The sequence below is a fragment of the Aptenodytes forsteri genome, unplaced genomic scaffold (genome assembly GCF_000699145.1).
Source record: "Aptenodytes forsteri isolate BGI_AS27 unplaced genomic scaffold, ASM69914v1 Scaffold13, whole genome shotgun sequence".
In the NCBI taxonomy this organism is placed as follows: domain Eukaryota; kingdom Metazoa; phylum Chordata; class Aves; order Sphenisciformes; family Spheniscidae; genus Aptenodytes; species Aptenodytes forsteri.
In genome coordinates, this window is record NW_008794543.1 from 400,595 (window position 1) to 422,234 (window position 21,640).

General features: G+C 33.5%; 1 protein-coding gene across 3 annotated transcripts in view; it reads right to left on the bottom strand.

The window, feature by feature from the left end:
* FSTL5 (follistatin like 5) overlaps positions 1-21,640 on the bottom strand; it is a 356,700-nt gene that overhangs the window by 325,736 nt on the left and 9,324 nt on the right. For 2 of the 3 annotated variants that reach the window (XM_009272308.1, XM_009272310.1), the window contains exon 2: positions 3,511-3,541. In XM_009272308.1, coding sequence (XP_009270583.1) covers positions 3,511-3,541 — 31 coding nt within the window. Of the gene's footprint in view, positions 1-3,510; positions 3,545-21,640 lie in introns of all 3 variants that reach the window. The other variant, XM_009272309.2, reaches the window with a different exon arrangement.

Consider the following 21,640-nt stretch of genomic DNA (forward strand, 5'->3'; position numbering starts at 1 on the left):
GTTTTCTATACTGAAAATAATTTTTTGTTCTTAAAAAAGAAAATTATTGTACCATAATTCAAAATAACTGTGACTGAGTTTGGGAACTGGTCATCTGAAACATTAGCAGTTAACTGAAATATTTTGTGACTAATCATTTCCAGTGTGCCCATGCTTTTTCTGAGCAAAGGAATTGAGATGACTTTGAAGTTTGGCAAAAAGTTCATATGTGTCACTAGTCAACCCTCTGGTTCTTCAGAAATAAATGTTTTCCAGAGTAATGCTGTCAGAAACAATTTCCACTTTAAAGTTTATAATGTACTTTATTAAAAGCACCTGAAAGTCTCCAAAGTTAAACGTAAGCTGGGAAGAAAGTTCTGCAATCTGCTTAAATAAAACACAACTTCTGATATTGCCAAACATATTTCCAATTCTTTGCAAAAAAATCTATTTTATTATCCACTATAAGTTTGGAATAAAATGTTCATCTGTCTGAAGGAGTTAACACTGGAAAAGAGAGGTAAAGAAGGTTAAATTTTGACTCCAAACCAGCAAGTAAAATTTAGCAAGGTTTTAGCTGGCGATTGTTTGCCTTGTTATTTCTTTCATGTTAAAGACATGTGCTATGAAACTAATTTAATTTGTATTTTGCACTGGTGATAATAATTTTCATGCAGGAAAAATTCTCAGAAGTATAAGGAAGTTTGCCAGTGTACACTAAAATTGTAAAAAGTTAACGTATTATTTTACATAAAAGCAGTGTTTCTTTTTTCTCAAACAGTGTAAATAAAGTCCTGTTATCCATTAAATGAAACAAGAAAAAGAATATCACAGATCAGAGAGAGATGGGATTAGTGTCAGAGCAGGGCATGTTTGAGTGTTGGCTTTTATTTTGGTGTGATTGACTTAGCGACTGACAGCAGAAGTAACAGATGGGAAAAAAAAGTGGGTCAGGAGAAAAACCAAACACTACAAAACAATAACATTATTACTAAAATATGAATAGGAATCAGATTTATTTTATAGCAATAAATGAAATAAAATGAAAAATTACTAGGCATTTATCATATAAGATACAGAATGATGCTTGTTACTAATGTTTTGATCCTGCTGAAGTCAAAAGGCATTTGACTTTAATTCTGCTGCAATATCCTCCTCTTATAAATACACAATCTTAAAGAAATACTGGATAAAAATTAGATACTGAAATACTGATATCAGTTGAAGTTATGAGACTCCAGAGTTTCATTTGGTAGGAAAGTTTAACATGGGCTGTAATTGTCCTCTGAGTTAAGGAGACAACATTGGTTCTGAAAGTTTCAGAACATTTAAAGAACCACTGAAAATGTTTTTATCCTTTTACTGTATACAGTAACTTCCATATGCGGAGGGTGTAAGGAATACTGTCAGAACCCTGTCCTGAGGACCTGGGGATAGTTTACCTATCTCACAAGAACACGTGCAGAGCACAACACATTTAGATACTGCATGTGAAGGGTAGATGCTCATTGACAATGCAGGAATGTTTATGCTGAAACATTAATTTAGCCTCGTTTCACCCAAACCAACCAGTATTTTAAGCAGAAAAACTTTTAACATCTTATATGCCATAAGTTACAAATGAAATGAAAATACCTTTCTGAAAGTTTGCAATGACGTGGAAAAAGAAAACATGAAAACAAATAAGAAATTTAAAGAATATGAAAAGAGAAGGCCAAAAAAACCCAAGCACAAAACAACCTCAAAAAAACATTAAGCAATTAAGCATATCTGTATATATAGAAAAGCGGAATCATTTTTCCAAAGCCTACCCTGTGCGTGAGTAGTCTTTCAGACCATTGAATGTTTCCAAGTTGAATTGTCAGTTTAGGCGGAGACATGCACAGCATGCAGGAAATTTAGTAGATTAAAAATTTCCCCAAGAGATGTTACGGATATAATCACAACAAATTTTGTGCAGCTGAGCACCAATTTCACTGCCTGTTTGGAGGTAATAGATATCTCCATTCAAGTAGAGTTTAATGCTTTGCTTTGGCCGTGGTTGCAGGCAATATTTTATAAGCCTTTGATAATTGTTTCTGTGGTTAGTTAACTAAACTAACAGCTAATGAATACGATGAGCACTCCCAACTAGCTCATTATTTTGTTCCTGACATATATACCATACTGACCATATACCTGGCAACTGGGCGGGGTTCGGGGGGGGGGGGCAGTTTGTAATTTCTCTAAAATTAAGTATCCACAAATATCTTATTTTTGTAATCTAATCTGATCTTTCACAATCTTTATTATAATTTGTATTAATTCATAAGACAAGAAAGGTTTTTGAACAATACATCATGGATACACTCACTACATCTAGAGATGATTCAACTTTATATTGTATTACCTCAGAAAAGAAACTTATAAATCACAAACTAGTTGAAACGGAAGGGTTTTTTTTGGTTTATTTCACCATACACATTCTTCAAATGAAGGATCATAGGTCCTTCAGATGATGTAAATTATCATATCATCATGAACAATGTAATTATCCTGACACAACTCCAATCAACAATCAGATTTAATTTGTCTGTAGATGCCCATGTATAGCCTTAGTGTGAGAGAAAGCAAGGAAATTGAGATTAATGGGTACTGTGATACATAAATAACTGAACTAAGAACAGCTAACTCAGGTGATATGATCAAGCATTGCTTCCTAAGGCAATAAAAAAGATATAGGTTAGTTTGTCAATTCTCTCCTCTCTTTGTAACCTTTAACTGGTATTCTTTCTTTTTCTACCTTCCCTTTGTTTTCCTTTTTCAAGTACCTCATAGCCTACCTCTGTAAGCAGCTACAATATCAAGACAACAATCTTTGCCTCCATTGGCAATTTTGCCTTTCATTGCTCGCTTATCAAATTTTTAACCAAGAGATTTGGGTGTTCTGTCTCTTAACAGAGTTTATATTAGAAAAAAGCATGAAATCCACAATTTGGGTTTCTGAACTCTTTTCATTTTCTTGATACAAGGATGTTTCTTTAACCTGAATGTTCTATTTCATGTAGTGCTTAGCCACTGGCACAGAGCAAGGTGCAGTGAAAGTATATAAAAAAAAATGTATTGAAAACCCACAGATAACTGTAGTTTTGCAAGGCAGCCTACTAACGACATGATTAAATTGTGCATAAATTGGAATCACAACCAGTTACAGACTTACTAAATGGAAAGGGAGAAGCTAAAGTGACAGTACTGATGTTCCACTGAAGTATAAGCATCCATAGTCGAGGTCACAAACTTAGTGAGAAGCTGTGCAGCCCACCCCATTCAGAGTACAGCAGTCAGCCTTGTTCATCTGCAGCAGAGTTCCAAAAATAGTAGCTTATGCATTTACTTTCTACATTTCATCCCCCTTTCCTGGATATATTTTTGTCATTTCAAATACCAAAATACTCAGCAAGTAATCTGTCTGGATAATTTTTTACCAACAATGGACGTTAGATTTGTGATAATTACAAGAATCTCCACATTTTGAAAATAATTAGCACTTACCTTTATTTCTTGAGCTTTCCTGATTCTTTTCCTGCTGCAATTAAAAGTAGAAAAATATATTATTCACAAATTAGTTACCACAAAAATCATAGACATACAGACCCAAAAGATACTTAGTCTAGTTCATCCTCCTTCCTGCTCCAAGATAAAATCAGCTACGCTTTGCCTGCTGCAGAAAGATTCCTATAGAAACTGTTTTTAAACTCCCCTAGTATTTTTCATAATTTTTTTTCACAATGACAGTGATTAAGCGCTGGAATACCTTGTCCAGAGAGGCTGTTCAGTCTCTGTCACTTTACCTCTATCTTGGTAGATGCTCATAATTGAACTGAACAAGACACTGTGCAACCTGATGTAATTTTGAAGTTAGATCTGCTTTAAGCAACTGGTTCAACTAGGTAACCATAGGGGGCCACTGCCAGCCTAAATGATTCCGTGATACGGAGCGAGTGTTCCAGAACCTTGTAAGCCCTGGAGCAGTGCTTAACTGTTGTCAGTTTCATCCTGAATGAAACTTTGCCAAAATCCCCTCAACTACTATTTTTTTTTTTTTTCGTATTTTTCGTGACTTGCTTGCATCACAGTGAACATGGAAAATGTTTCATCTTTGAAGCAAAACAAAGTCATCTTCTCTTGGTTCAGTTATCTTCCAGCCTTCTCTTTCTATTTTAACGATTTTTTAACATCCGTTGCCTAAAGTATTCCAATATTCCAATTCAGAATTGTCTAGAACTAAGGATTTTTTAAAATACATCAGCTCCATAACTGCATCAGCAACACATAACATATATTGACATATTTCAAAATAACATTTCCCTTCTAAAAAAACAGTATGACACAACTGATTCACAGTCAAGTGATTGTTCACTCTAACACACCAATCTTTTCCCGTAGCACTGTTACCCAGTTATTTCTCATTCTGGATTTTCTTTGAAATACCAATGTATTATTTTTCTGTAAAAATGTCCTTAAAAATAACATTAAAATATGTTAGTAGATAACAGGAAAAGATTCCTTCTACTCAGGCAATACCACACAAAAATGGATGTAAACTTCCATGTTTAGAAAACAATCAGCTGATAAAGCATCTGAATCTCGTTTTTGAATAAGCAGAGCAAGTCATTCTCACACCTACATCCAGAAGACTAAACCTGAGCAAGTTGTTCATGGAGTAAGAGATTTTATATTTCTTGTTATGCAAAAATATCTATCTTTACATCTTGAAGACTAAATTTGTGTTTCTATTATACCTTAAAAAGTCTGTGTTTGAGACATTGGTCATGTAAGTCTTTTAGTTATTATTTCTAATGATGAGGAACAGGAAAGGAGGGCAGAGAGCAGGAGAGAAAATTAAGACAAGAGTTTGCAACCCAAACCATTCTATGATTCCGTGATTGACCAGTATCACATCATCTACAAACAGTATGAAACAACTTATGAGCAATTTAAAACCTCACAGTGGTGGATATTTCTTTCATATTATAGTTAAAACAATAACTGTTGTATAACCATTATACATATTAATATAGTATTAATTCTCAGTACTAATATAACGAAGAACTGAAATTGTCTCAACCAGTGGGTATGTGTGAACATACTGCATATATGAAATGGGTCACGGCTAGCTTAAGTAAGCATTTGGCAGTTTATGAAGTAACAGGCAAATGCTTGCGAGGCTGATGACTAGGAATAAACCAAATGTAAGTAAGTAACAGAGAAAAAGGAGAATAGGCACAGTAAAAGTGCTTGTAGCAAGCACAAGGATACCTGAGGCCTTTGGATGGGACACAAGGCCTTCGGAGAGCACATGATAACTCCATTATGAGTTGAATATAAGGTGGCCAAACAGAGCAACCTGATACAGTGCTCACCATAGGACAGCAGTAGGGCTTGAAAGCCATAGGCAGAAGGGCCAAGCTAAAACTATGAATCAATTAATTAGTTCCTGAGAGAAGTATCACATTTAATACAGGACAAGTTAACTGGTTGTTACCAGGAACTGGGACAACTATTACATCTACCTGGAGGATGTTGTTTTATCTTAAAGGTACCAGCACAACCTCTTAGGCTGGCCCACCTATTTCTAGTTCAGGTCAGAGTATTTAGCTTACCTATGCTTAATTCTAGCTCTGCTTTCTTCCCCGCAAATCTCTGAATCCCTTCCATACGAGTCTAAGAGAATACTTTTTCCATCAGCCATATTACATGCTATCAGGGTGCTAGTCTCAAATTTTGTAAATATTTATAGAACAAACTTGTTAATCAGAAATTGTGAAAAAGGTACTTGCTTTAATCATGTTAAATGTGTTGACTTATTGCCATCAAGCTAACAAAGCAGCACTGCAGAAAAAAATTACGTATGAAAAAAACATTTGTTTCAGAGTTATTAGCTCAAAAGTTTTAAATGACTGAAATTTATCATTTTACTATTTTGAACTAAAAGTTAAGTCTCTGCAATATTTAATTGAAAACACACAAGCATTTCCAGCCTCAAGCTTCCTATAAATACACATTCTGCTAACTATTCAACAGTTCAGAAAACTTTTTACCTTTTGTAATTTTACTTGCACAACAATGCTTCTACAACAGGTTCTGAATAATGAAGTCTAAGTGCTGCTGAAGTTATTTCTTTTTTATTTGAGCAAGTATTTATTAAGCCACATTTTCTAGTTATATTACTTGTTTCACATGCTAAAGTATTGAATGAAAATCCATTTGAAAATTGAGGGTATATTTACACAGTAACTTTTTTTTTAAGCAGGATATTTCTTAAATGCTCTACTTTCCATATGTAAAACATTATGACAATGTCTTACTAAAAAGCCTGATTTCTCTGCTTAGTATTGGTAGTAAAAATTCATTCATAAGAAAGAAACACATAAAATACACACTGAAATTGAAAAAAAAAAAAAAAAAGAAAAAAAAGCAGCAAGTTCATTAAGTTCATTTACCAAAGGACTCACTCTGAATACTCTGAAACTACAACTAAAGTTGACAGCCCTTCTGTTTATTCATTTTGATTTCACTGTCTGACACACATCCTGTTGTTTGCTTGGCAAACACTGAAGAATTATTTCCCACTCAAGCAATAACTGCTATGATAGCATGTTCTCCTAATTGATTTTTTAGGTTTATTTTAGTTTCTGACTGACAAGTTATTTCTTCAGAAATGCTGAAGTCCATGAAAGTATGTAACTCAAGAAGTTTTTCCTAGTAGCACACTTGTATATAACTGCATCTATTCACTAAACACCTTCGTTTCACCTACATGAGAATGAACACAGTAAACAATTTGCTGCATAACCTGGTATTTAGTGTTAAGTATACACTGAGCTAGTTGCCTTCATTGACATGAGAAAAATCTATGAGAATTTACTCAAGGCAGTAATCTGTCCCCAAAATGTCAAACTTGATTTTACACAACAGTTGCTTAAAGACATGATCTTTGTTTTGTGAACTGCAAGGTATTCTTCAAATATTTTTTGCTTTATAAGTTTATGCCAATAAAAATGGGAATAGGAATAGGCTAAATGCAAAACACTTCTAAATTTCTTTTTCTGTTACAGGATAACTTTTTTTTTTTTAGATTTGAACCAAAGGAGGAAATCAGATAACTTTTTTTTTTTTTGGCTTTTGTTGCAATTTATAAGGGGTATTTTTAACATTCTATAATCTATTGATAACAAAGAGAGTATACTGATTACACTTCAGTACTAATTGCACTGTTTTATTCTATCAATATACACCAAGGATTTATTATTATGGTGCTCGTATTGGGTTCATTTAGGCTTAAATATGTCCAGATTGTACATATAAATCTATGGAAATAAATTAATGCCTACATCAATACATGTCTTTTAATAGTATACCTTTTGATAGCATTTTTCCCAGTTACCATTCAAATAATTTCCTAATAAGAGTTATTACCTATCTTTCTCTGAATAATATAGAAAAATATCGCCTGAAACTAATTCTGTGCACTCACAAAGCTGTTTAACCTCTTCCAAGGAGATTTGAAACTGATGAAAAGAATAAAGCTATAGTCAACAATACAGAAGTATTTTATAATTCACAGGGACACAGAAATGTTTAACTACCATTAACTTAAACAATGAGGCAATCTAATCTACAAACACCTAAAACGTATTGTTTCAACTTTTCTCATTTTGTAAAATAATATGGGTAGTGATGCAATATTTGTGTTGTTCCATGCAACCTGATCTTACAAATGTAAGCCAATGACTTTTGTCTTGTTGTTTCAAAACAAAGTGTGTCAAAACCGGTACCTATCTGGAAAGTGCATTTTCAAAATTCTCCATGACTACATTAAACATACTGGTCAGGTATTTAAAAAAAAAAAATAAGTCCTTCTGCCTTTATTGACCATAAAATATGGTGTACTAGATTGTAAAGCATTTTCACATACATGCTTGTTGTTTATTAAATACAATGTATGGTATTTCCTGAAATACAGGATATGATATGACAGGCTGAATTTACAAGTAACTCTAAAGCTCCGATTTTCGTGCCGTTCTGATTTTCATGCTGTATTAAAATTACTGCTTTAGTTTTAGTATTGTTTAACTCCTTTCATATTTCTTTTTAAACTACAGTCAGCATTTGGTTTAGAAGATCTACCTAGTACTTTCTTACAGTCTTCACAAAGGAGAATTTGTTTTTATTTTTGTTTTATATCTCTTTAGAGGTCAGAGAGTGAAACAGACTTTAACAGGCCAGTGTAAACTCAGTGGAATATTATTCATGATAGGCAGTCTGTGCTTAGATTCAGAGCCAAGATGTAGCCAAGTTATGTTAGCATTCAGATATTGCAATTTATAGGCTCCATGAACAGCCTATAATGTCTTCTGCTTACACTACAATAAGTAGATTCTGAAGACTTAATCCAAGCATTGATTACTAGATCAGAGTAGCCTTGCAGGAAAGCAATCTTAAAAATCAAATCTTGGTGTCAAAAGAGAAGAGAAACACCAAAAAAGGATGAGAAAGACTTTCTAGGGAGAATAGAGTGCAACAATCTTGGCAAAGTTAGGAAAGAAAAATGATTCAGATGAAATTTTAAAATAAAAAAAACAAAACAGGATATTTTTGAACGGAATGTGTTACGGTTTCAGTGACTAAAAAAACAAATTTCAAGGAAAGAAGGCATTAGTTGAAAATCTTATTTTCTTTAAATACATTATTTTTTTAATATCTTTATTTTCTTTAATTTCAGCTGAAGATTTTTGAGCAACTTTGCATGGCTTAGTTTTCTCAAAAGTCTCGGATTTTAATTTTAAGCTGCCATTCAATCTATTAAGAAAAAACTTTGCTAGTAGATCATAGACCAGCCTCAGTGTGATATGCCTTGTGCCAGCAAGACCCTTGGTAGATGCAAAGTGCATCCAGATAGAAAGAGAAGTCTGTAAGCCGCAAGTTATTTCAAGATTTACCAGTGATTAGACTGGGTGTAGCATCTCTGAACTGTGAAATTAACCTTCTGCCTAGGGAAAGCCCGTCATAATATTAGACTTTTCAACTGAAAACACAGAATTAAAAAAAAATAGAAAAATTTATACTGAAGGTGCATAAAATACAGATTCTTCCTTATTATTAAAAGTATGTGAATTAATTTGTGTAGAAAACCACTAAGAAGCAATGACTTATGTTAGTGCATAAATGTTATAAGCACCTATAATTACGTAAATTAAGTTCAGATGCTCAGGGAAATAGGAACTGCTTTTCCTGGTGGGAAACAAACAAGAAAATAAACAAACCACTCAGAGTCCTGGAATGTGAGAGAGGTAAACAAACAATTGTTCATCACAACAGATATTTCTACTTGCATTTGTGCAGCATGCTAGGGTTTTGATGCTAGTTGGCCTGAAAAGAAAATATTTCTACCCATATGCTATTAGAAAGCATGTAAATGTGCAAACATCACTGTATTAAGTAAAACATACTAATTCTGTATAAACACCGTAGTGTGGAGACATTTCGGTGTTATTTTTCTCCTGCATTGCATTATGATATATAAACAAAATATTTTCACCTCACTTGTGTTAACAATCGAAGAAATTATATATATTTACTGTCTAAATAACACTGGAATTATTACATGAACCACAATATTATATTGCTATCTATTGCTACAAGGCAATTGTAAGCAGAACAGATCATCTTGCATCCCAGGATTTTTGATCTGCTTCAATATAGCAAAATAGTTTTGAATTTAACAGTCTCCAACCAAATTAATCAGACAAGTTGCATGCCTTTGCATGGTTTTGTGTTGCATCATATTGTATCAGCCTGATGAAATGTATCAATGCAGAACATATTAGAATTGTAAAGAAACACTTCTTGTGTGTCCAACAGACTGAATTCAATGTCAACTTTTCAAAGCACAGTGAATGAAAGTGGAGAAAATGTCAAATTTTCTGCAGTGTTTGTGAACTAAAAAAGATCATGGATGGCTGACCACAGAAATTGCTATTCTGGCAAATCATAAGTTATAAACTATTTGCAATATATATCAAACTAAGCTCTGTAAAGAAACTGATTTAACTATACACAGAAATGCTCTTGGAAGGTAAAAAGCACCTTTTCTTGTGCTGTTTTCTCTTTGTCTTAACACAGAAATAGTATCAATATATCTTAAAACATCCTAACATTTTGACATCATTGTTCAGAAATGACACGTTTGGTAAATAATGTTCCCATAGTATCACATTTTATTTAGAAAAAGGGCTTCATATTAGCAATAAGGGGAGTAGAGCAGGATGGTCAAAGGGACTCTTAATGTACAGTGATTCCACAGAACATACACAGCTATTTATGAAAAAAGACCAGAGCTGATCTGTAAAGGTAGATAATATTCCAGGACTAATAAAACCCACCAGCTATTTTAGAAACAGTAAAGCTAGTTTCTTAGCCCCATTTAAATATGTATTATGTGCATTCTGTTTGTTTTTTCCCTTTTTGAAAGGAGAAGAGTTGATATTTTTAAACCATGGAAATTGCACATAGAAACAGATGGACTTCCACTTAATTCTGTGTTTTTAAAAGACAAACTACATACTTGTGTTGCATCTAGAACCTCACTCATCTCTCTGCCTGAATCATCTGCTGAGGATCTGGGCATGTGTCTGCCAGAGTGGGCTAGTGATAAAGCAGAGGAGCCTTATTTCCTTCTTGCAAAACTCAGACAAAGTCTTATTTTCCATGCTGGCTGTATTTGAAAAGTAGCTGCTGAATTAATGGAATTCTTAAAATAAACAAAGTGCTAATTAGTCTAAAACATATGGTAGATTGTCCTTGACATGTGACAAAAATTAAAATAATTTAATAAACATAAACCACTAATTACAGAAACTGATGAAAGAGGGAGTGCAAACTTATTTGCTTGATTAACATTTTGTAATGAAAATTTATCATTAGTCATATCATAAAATGTAGTTAAAATGCAGAAAATTAGTTTTGTGTTCATTCCCTTTAATGTTCATTCTGCAGTGGGGGTACTTTGTTACTATATAGTAACTTTTAAAAAATAATTAAAGGAATAAATGTTATTAAAGATAGCATTTCATTGAGAGAGGTACCAAGATAATCTATTTCTAATGTGTTGTTAAAACATATACAAGCTATGGTAGTTGAACAACAACATATTATCTTATATTAATACAACAGCTTTAATTACAAGAAAACCGAACTATACATGTACAGAAACTTTTTATTCATGGATGAAATAGTAGCGTGGTCACAGCCATAGAGAGCAAGCGCACATAGAACAAAAGACAATTTGGTAAACTATACTCAGAAGCAATTTGATCCATGACATTATGCTGAACATTTGTGTTTCAAAGAAGTTTCACAGAATCAGACTTCATCAGACTCTCAGCAACTGCAGCAGAATTGCAATTTAAACTAAAAATGCATGCAAAGCAGAAGCAACATTTACATTTGTAAAGCTACTCTGTTAAGTAGCAGTAAGCGAGGCCTTGCTTACTACAGTAAGGAAGAAAGAATGAGCAAAAAGTGATCCATTTTCCTGTTGTTCCTGTCAGAACACTATTTACTACAGAGAGCTTTGTAATTTAAGGTTTGCAACAGGATTCTTGCGCGGGTATTCTGCATACACAGCTCAGTCGTGTTAGAGATTGCCGGCATTTATGGCAGCAAATTCTGGGAAAATAATATTCCATAGGTTGTTCTTGTATCAATTAACTCACATGAATGTAAGACTGTGTGAAGGAAACAAGATGCAGAGCAAGGTGGCTAGGCAGAAATAAGGAAAAATATAAAGCTGTTGAAGTTTCAGAATTAATGACGTTCCCACAATTAGGTATTACTGGATATTACAGTCTTAGAGCAAGCCTTAGAGGCCTCTGGAGAAAATTTCAGGAATTCTTGAATTCATGAACCCTTATGAAAGAGATCCAACAGTATTTGGAAAGCCTAGATAAGAGAGTGAAAGATTCATTTCATTAAAAACAAAATAACAACAAAAAAACAAACCACAGAGGTGGGGGTGGGGGGAACTGTGAAATCTGCTGATTTGTTTCTTGATTTACTGATTTATGGCAGACCCAGGAAGGAGAGTATGAAGCAGCTGTTCTTTTTTGCATGCAGCAAATTGCAAACCCTCAAAGCAAAGAGGAAGCAGAGAAAAAATAAAGATATGCAAAAGTTCTACATCATCTTGTCTATGCCTATATGCTTTTAAGGAAAACTATCTCCAGGCCAGGCTTCAACAAAGCATGCTTTTTCTTCTGTCCACTTTCCATTCATAGAAGTTCTACACAAAGGCTAATCCACAGTTTTTCTATTTAGGCATGTCTGTGCATTAAGCAAATCACCTAGATGTGTTCGTAGGGCACATGTTAGTCTGAAAGGCAGCCTTGGACCACATAAAGCACAGCAGACAAAGCCTTCGTCCTCAAGGTGAAACAATTGCTCCGGGCTAAAGTTACAGTCTAACTCCTAATGTTCTTCAGTACCAACCGCATTGAAGTAGCTTCATGCTAATGTCACAGTAATATTGTATACACCAAATAGATTTCTGGAAACCCGATTACATTCTACAAAATAACACTTCTTTTCCAAAATAGGCAGAGAGAGAAAGATTAATGCATTTTAAAAGCAACAATTCTTCTGGTAGAATTATTTGTGATCCATGTGGACACATTTCCTAAAACTGCTGCCTAGTGTAAAAAGACCTGTGCAGCAGGCTGCTGGTAGCTCCCAAGGGAAAGAAGCACCCTAGCGTTAGGCCTACATGCCCTGGTTACTACTGCAGTTGAAAAGAAGTGAGTAGCTTTAAATGCTCTTGGAAGGTAAAAAGCACCTTTTCTTGTGCTGTTTTCTCTTTGTCTTAACACAGAAATAGTATCAATATATCTTAAAACATCCTAACATTTTGACATCATTGTTCAGAAATGACACGTTTGGTAAATAATGTTCCCATAGTATCACATTTTATTTAGAAAAAGGGCTTCATATTAGCAATAAGGGGAGTAGAGCAGGATGGTCAAAGGGACTCTTAATGTACAGTGATTCCACAGAACGTACACAGCTATTTATGAAAAAAGACCAGAGCTGATCTGTAAAGGTAGATAATATTCCAGGACTAATAAAACCCACCAGCTATTTTAGAAACAGTAAAGCTAGTTTCTTAGCCCCATTTAAATATGTATTATGTGCATTCTGTTTGTTTTTTCCCTTTTTGAAAGGAGAAGAGTTGATATTTTTAAACCATGGAAATTGCACATAGAAACAGATGGACTTCCACTTAATTCTGTGTTTTTAAAAGACAAACTACATACTTGTGTTGCATCTAGAACCTCACTCATCTCTCTGCCTGAATCATCTGCTGAGGATCTGGGCATGTGTCTGCCAGAGTGGGCTAGTGATAAAGCAGAGGAGCCTTATTTCCTTCTTGCAAAACTCAGACAAAGTCTTATTTTCCATGCTGGCTGTATTTGAAAAGTAGCTGCTGAATTAATGGAATTCTTAAAATAAACAAAGTGCTAATTAGTCTAAAACATATGGTAGATTGTCCTTGACATGTGACAAAAATTAAAATAATTTAATAAACATAAACCACTAATTACAGAAACTGATGAAAGAGGGAGTGCAAACTTATTTGCTTGATTAACATTTTGTAATGAAAATTTATCATTAGTCATATCATAAAATGTAGTTAAAATGCAGAAAATTAGTTTTGTGTTCATTCCCTTTAATGTTCATTCTGCAGTGGGGGTACTTTGTTACTATATAGTAACTTTTAAAAAATAATTAAAGGAATAAATGTTATTAAAGATAGCATTTCATTGAGAGAGGTACCAAGATAATCTATTTCTAATGTGTTGTTAAAACATATACAAGCTATGATAGTTGAACAACAACATATTATCTTATATTAATACAACAGCTTTAATTACAAGAAAACCAAACTATACATGTACAGAAACTTTTTATTCATGGATGAAATAGTAGCGTGGTCACAGCCATAGAGAGCAAGCGCACATAGAACAAAAGACAATTTGGTAAACTATACTCAGAAGCAATTTGAGACATGACATTATGCTGAACATTTGTGTTTCAAAGAAGTTTCACAGAATCAGACTTCATCAGACTCTCAGCAACTGCAGCAGAATTGCAATTTAAACTAAAAATGCATGCAAAGCAGAAGCAACATTTACATTTGTAAAGCTACTCTGTTAAGTAGCAGTAAGCGAGGCCTTGCTTACTACAGTAAGGAAGAAAGAATGAGCAAAAAGTGATCCATTTTCCTGTTGTTCCTGTCAGAACACTATTTACTACAGAGAGCTTTGTAATTTAAGGTTTGCAACAGGATTCTTGCGCGGGTATTCTGCATACACAGCTCAGTCGTGTTAGAGATTGCCGGCATTTATGGCAGCAAATTCTGGGAAAATAATATTCCATAGGTTGTTCTTGTATCAATTAACTCACATGAATGTAAGACTGTGTGAAGGAAACAAGATGCAGAGCAAGGTGGCTAGGCAGAAATAAGGAAAAATATAAAGCTGTTGAAGTTTCAGAATTAATGACGTTCCCACAATTAGGTATTACTGGATATTACAGTCTTAGAGCAAGCCTTAGAGGCCTCTGGAGAAAATTTCAGGAATTCTTGAATTCATGAACCCTTATGAAAGAGATCCAACAGTATTTGGAAAGCCTAGATAAGAGAGTGAAAGATTCATTTCATTAAAAACAAAATAACAACAAAAAAACAAACCACAGAGGTGGGGGTGGGGGGAACTGTGAAATCTGCTGATTTGTTTCTTGATTTACTGATTTATGGCAGACCCAGGAAGGAGAGTATGAAGCAGCTGTTCTTTTTTGCATGCAGCAAATTGCAAACCCTCAAAGCAAAGAGGAAGCAGAGAAAAAATAAAGATATGCAAAAGTTCTACATCATCTTGTCTATGCCTATATGCTTTTAAGGAAAACTATCTCCAGGCCAGGCTTCAACAAAGCATGCTTTTTCTTCTGTCCACTTTCCATTCATAGAAGTTCTACACAAAGGCTAATCCACAGTTTTTCTATTTAGGCATGTCTGTGCATTAAGCAAATCACCTAGATGTGTTCGTAGGGCACATGCTAGTCTGAAAGGCAGCCTTGGACCACATAAAGCACAGCAGACAAAGCCTTCGTCCTCAAGGTGAAACAATTGCTCCGGGCTAAAGTTACAGTCTAACTCCTAATGTTCTTCAGTACCAACCGCATTGAAGTAGCTTCATGCTAATGTCACAGTAATATTGTATACACCAAATAGATTTCTGGAAACCCGATTACATTCTACAAAATAACACTTCTTTTCCAAAATAGGCAGAGAGAGAAAGATTAATGCATTTTAAAAGCAACAATTCTTCTGGTAGAATTATTCGTGATCCATGTGGACACATTTCCTAAAACTGCTGCCTAGTGTAAAAAGACCTGTGCAGCAGGCTGCTGGTAGCTCCCAAGGGAAAGAAGCACCCTAGCGTTAGGCCTACATGCCCTGGTTACTACTGCAGTTGAAAAGAAGTGAGTAGCTTTGATTTTTATCTTACCTTTAAATTCAAGGATTCTCATTTCACTAAATCATTGCTTTTTATTAGGATTGTAAAGTTTTCTATTGTCTTTTTATTTCCAATGTAAGACCTTGTCCAAGAGTAATCTTAAGGACTCTATGGGCCTAAGAAAAGAACAGGCAAAGGCCAAATATAGTCTTTCCTTCATTTTACTGAAGCAGAGAAGGACCTGTTTTCCAAATTTTGTGTTATTTAAAACGGAAAAATCAAATAAAATCTTCATGCTGACTTTAAGGATCAATTCTTCCACGGGCTGTTACCCTTCTATACTTACACTGCTTTCATTAGGACAATTGTCCTAAAACAACTGGCCACAGTTCTGAGCTGAATAGGAAAAGAATCAAAGGAACATGCATAGAAGCTTACTCTGGGTAAATTTTTTAGGCAGCTCACTCTTACAGAAATACAACATAACTATAGCTTCTGGTTCTTAATATGACGACTTCATACTTTGTTCTTTGATGACAGACCAAATACTTGTTAAATTTATAAGCAGCTTCATAGCACATGACAGAAAAAGGTTCTACCAATTTTATATGGCTGTGCAGCATTGCTGTTTTGATAATGCTTTAATCGTTAAAACACTTAATGCATGGTTTAAGTAATGGAAGAAGTATACACTTTTGCATTGAAACGTGTACCACTACGACTAAACCAGCTTATATACTGAAGAGTGTATAAGCCAATTTATGTAGTCAAATCCAGGCTACAACTCTCCTTAGCTAAGTTGGAGGAGCTATGAATGCTATGTAAGTGATGGCTACACAAAAGTAGATTACTGCTCTTTGTGCATATTTTGCATTAAACTTTAAATGCTCAGACATTCAGTGTAGAACTACTTTCCCATGTATGGACAGCATAAGACTTACTTTCTTCCAGCCTACAACAAAAGAAATGAGATAACACAGGATAGTTGGTAAGGTGCTGTAGATTAATATACTTATCTCATATAGCTCATAAGCTAATCATATTCAGTGTATATATTTATTTTAAAATTATCTGAGGACACTCCAGATTTGCGTAGACAAAGAAGGGGGAGAAAGATCTCCAAGAGGCAATATTTTAGCATACTGAATTATCACTGCAAATTCTAAGGGACAGTATTTAATGGGTATTCTATTATCTTTCTCCTCATGTGAGCTCCTAAAACCCCAGGTACCCTCACAATTACTGAAAAGAATTATATTTCCTGACAATATAGTGTTATTTTTTTCCAAAAAAACCCAGTACAGATGGATCTTAGCTGCACAATTCCCATTGACATTAATGGGAGTAATTTGCCTAAAACCCCTATTCGTTTGGTTTTTTTTTTAAATTTCAGAGATGGTTTTTAAGGGTAATTTTCTAAAGTGTAATTTTCTAAAAACCGCATAATGTGCATTGCATTTTATTATTCAGCCTGTCTGAGGCTCATTCAAATCTTATCTTTCCTCTGCAAATTTTTGTCTAGATAAAAGAAAATCTGCAGCAAGAATGACAATTAGAGAGTATAGACACAAGAGCGTCAACATCAATTACCTTCTTACAATCCAGGAATGCAAGTAATATTTAGTCTGTGTTAGGACATAATTATGGGTAAAACTATAGTGTATCTACCAGTATTGATTAAAACCAATATGCTGAGAAGTTTCTAGGAATAATATTTTGTTTCTACCATTCATCTTACAAAGGCAGATAAAGTAGTGTTGCAAATGAAAAGAGAAGTTCATGATATGAATATTAATCAGTCGCACCTGCCCTTTTGTAAAGTGTTCAACTATATATTTGAGGAATACGTTCATTTTAACCAGAGGTTTGATGAAAGGTTATACCATATTACCCACTGTGTGACATTTAAGAAACTAAAAAATAAAATTAAGATTTTTTTTCTATTGAATCTTAGAAAATTCAAGATTAGCTCAGTCTTTGATTGTTGAATTTCAACTAACTTTTCAAAATGAATCATGAAGTAAAGCTACATACACTACAGATATACCAACAATTGGTTACAGTCTCCCTACTGTGAAGTAGGCAATGTATTGTAAAACTTTTAGATATTTTTCTCTTGGAGTTCATATTGGAAGCAAGTAGCTTTTAAAAAAAAATGCAGAGAGCTGAAATAACAATTCAGTAAATATCTGAAGTTCTAATCTAATTGATAATATTGTATTTTTTAATTATAGTTCCTTCTTTATATATTAAAAAAAAATCTATTTTTCTTCCCTGCCCCAGACTGATACTAGGGGTATAAATATATATATATTTATATACATAGGTATTAAATACCCTATTTTACAGCTAAAATAGGGTTTGGTTTTAATAATAAACTATGAATAATGTCTTGCAAACATTTCCTTGTACCAAACCAAAGACTTTCACTGCATTCTATCTAATGATGGAGTAAATATCAGGAAGCAGTCACTAAAGGAGAAGACAAATTTATCCAAATGACAAACTCTGTTCTTTACTAATTGTTAATAATAAACCACCAAGGAAATGATTTGAAAATATTAAGGTATAGAAAGTATTTGAAGACGCAGTAATTTTTTTGAAAGACATGCTTTACTCATGCCCCAGTTACAGGAGGAATGAAAGAATACAGAAATAAATGGGAGGCCTTTATATGGAAAGTCAGACTGGCTAATGCAATGGTTTCTCAGACCTTTAAAAAACTCCACAAACTATCAGTTACAATGGGATTGGTCTTTCACAATTTTTAGGATCAGCTTATTGTAATACAGTAGTTACTATTAATTTTAACGTAACTTTTTATCCAGTAGAATTGTTACATTAAATGATGTAACACCAAATAATGTTAGATATACCAACAAAGTTGAATAAATTCTATTAAGATAATGTAATATTAATTCTGTATTACTTGCATTGATGTATGAGTATAATCCTCAGGTAAGAGTAATAGAAATTAATAGCATTTCCATGAACCACTCTAGAGAATGGAAGATTGTGCTGATGCCTCAGGAGGGTGATAGACCTTACTTCTCCTTAGAAATTACACTTGAATTAGAGGCTGTTTATTCCAGATTACACACCCAGAGTTACAGACTGTACATTAAACAAATGACTGATAATTTTTGTTTACTTTGTTTTCACAGGAAGAAGAGACATAGAAGGAATAAGCTTGTTAGATTTTTCTTGTTTCAAATTAACATTTTGTTACAATGCATTGAGTAGGGGAATTCAATTACAAAAAGTTATTTGACAGAATTAACAAAGAACATTAAGTAGATATTAATATCATGCTATATTAAAGAAATATTTATTGATATTATACTTAGTTCATATAAATGTACTGTTCATACATTGCATTGTTCATGCATTATATGTTCATTTATATGAACAGTATAAATGTAGCATAGTTAAATTGCATTAAATGAAAACTTAAAAATGCCGGAGCTAAAAAGACATGCCAAGTGAAACAATAATCTCTTGCTCATCTCTTGGATATTAAAGAAATATTTATTGATATTATACTTAGTTCATATAAATGTACTGTTCATACATTGCATTGTTCATGCATTATATGTTCATTTATATGAACAGTATAAATGTAGCATAGTTAAATTGCATTAAATGAAAACTTAAAAATGCCGGAGCTAAAAAGACATGCCAAGTGAAACAATAATCTCTTGCTCATCTCTTGGATCACTTTCAACAAGATCAAATAGTAACTTTTTTTTATTATTAAGTTTGGGAGATCTTTGGTTTAACTTTTATGTTTTAGGCTTTAAACTTTCATGTTCTTAAAAGCATTTAAGCATAGTCGTATCAATGCATAACAATCAAAACAGACATAATTAAGACATCTTTTAATTAAGCTCTTATTAGACTTTCCATTTTCTGTGTGTGTCAGGCCTGAGCAGAGCTACCAAAACCTTTAATGTTTTCAGTGGGCATCTTAATGTTTTGCCCCATTATTTGAAGGGCAAATAAAACCAGTGTTTTGGAGGGGTTTTTTGCAGGTTGTTTTGTTTTGCTTGGTTGGGGTTGTTTTTTTATTTATTGTTGTTGCTGCCGCTGATGTTTGGTTTTATTTATTTATTTATGGAAAATAAATCTGAAACTGGAAAACATCACATTCCCTTTTGGTTGAAGGGATTTGAGCATACTGATGGATGTAGTGTTCTTGTCTGGTAAGATTTACCATGGAATCAGTTATCAGAAACAGATAAGTAGTCCAGCTCAGGGCATTCTATATGACCCCACCAGCAAATAGAAAAGAGGAAGAGTAAAAATAAGATGTCATGACAACTATTGTAATCTATGCAGAGTCACCCTACCCGGAACTGAGGGCACTTTAAGGTAAGTGTAAGACTACTTCAGTAACAAAAGTCCACAAGGTAAGAGGACAGAAGTCTATGAGACTTTCTTACTGATATTTTGCTTTATAAGCAATGGAAATAAAGTTACAAACTGAATTTTCCAGTTACAAAACTCTCAAAAGGAAAGACTGCTGAAGAAAACTAAATAAAATATTCCTAAACCTAATATACATAAACATAGATCTATGTTTCTTACCATGGCTCCTTTGCAAAGCTTTCAAATGAAAAAAATTAAGCTGATCAGGAAAATAAATGCTAGAGAAATAGCTTACATATTGTAATACCAAATACTTTTACTGCCAGGTAACAAAAGCCATGGTTCACATGAAGTATAGATGGGTTGCTTAACCTGACACCTTGCTAACGTGAGATGAGGACAGTTGATATTGTGAAAGCAAAAAAAAAGTATAGTAGCATTTCATCAAATATGGTTTTATCCAAGACATATCAGATTTGTGCTCCCACTGCACATCATTGTCAGTAAAGTTATCACAGTTCAAAATTACTGCTGAAAAAATAACTAGAACAAATTAATCAATGAAGAAAAAAGTTAAATGTAGTGAGATACTTTCCTAGTGTTAAAAAGAGATATTTTTTTTCTGAACTTGTTTTTCTACCATACAAAGTATAGGACTGAAAGTCTTAAGGATGTTTTAAACTATAGATATTGAAAAGAGACATGGATATAAAACCTAATATTTAGTCAATCTCATTGGAGCCAATTTAAAGGGAGTCTAATTGTACACAAATATTGTACTTTAATTTTATACTCAAGCCCAATTCAATTAACAGTTTTCTTACAAAACATTATTGCTATATGTCAATGCTGCATTTACTCAGATGGGAATATAACACTGTATGGATGCACAGTATACTGGCATTTAAAACAAATGTTTAAAGTCCATAATTATTTTCATTTCAAAACAGAATTTAAATAGCTAATTAGAATCAGAATGGTGAAAAATGAACCATAAACTAAGTGGATTGTTATTTAGTTAAAAAAATGAGGCTGGGGTACATCCCAGTTTGCACACCAATAAAGCTATTCTACATCATGTTCATTATTTAATAATATTTGTATATTGATTTTTGCATATTATTTTTCACATTATTAGCACTGTGTATGCTACAGGACATTACTTTCATTTTAACAAACCAGGATAAAAAAGGTCAATAAAGATAATAAAAGTCTACATCTTCTAGGTAATGAAAATAGGTATTAAATCCTTGGAAAAATGACTGGAAAAAAAATCCAGTTGAAAAGAATAAAATAAAACATTTGGCTGATAGGGGGAAAAAAAAAAGAGGTTGAATTATATACAGAGTAGTGTTGAGGAACTGAAGAATAAGAGACAGCAAGGAAGGCATGGAAAAGAGCCAGATCTCATAAACTTATAGAATCACAGAATCATTAAGGTTGGAGAAAAAAAATCCAGTTGAAAAGAATAAAATAAAACATTTGGCTGATAGGGGGAAAAAAAAAAGAGGTTGAATTATATACAGAGTAGTGTTGAGGAACTGAAGAATAAGAGACAGCAAGGAAGGCATGGAAAAGAGCCAGATCTCATAAACTTATAGAATCACAGAATCATTAAGGTTGGAAATGACCTCTAAGATCATCGAGTCCAACCATCAACCCAACACCACCATGCCCACTAAACCATGTCCCTAAGCAGCTCATCTACACGTCTTTTCAATACTTCCAGGGATGGTGACTCA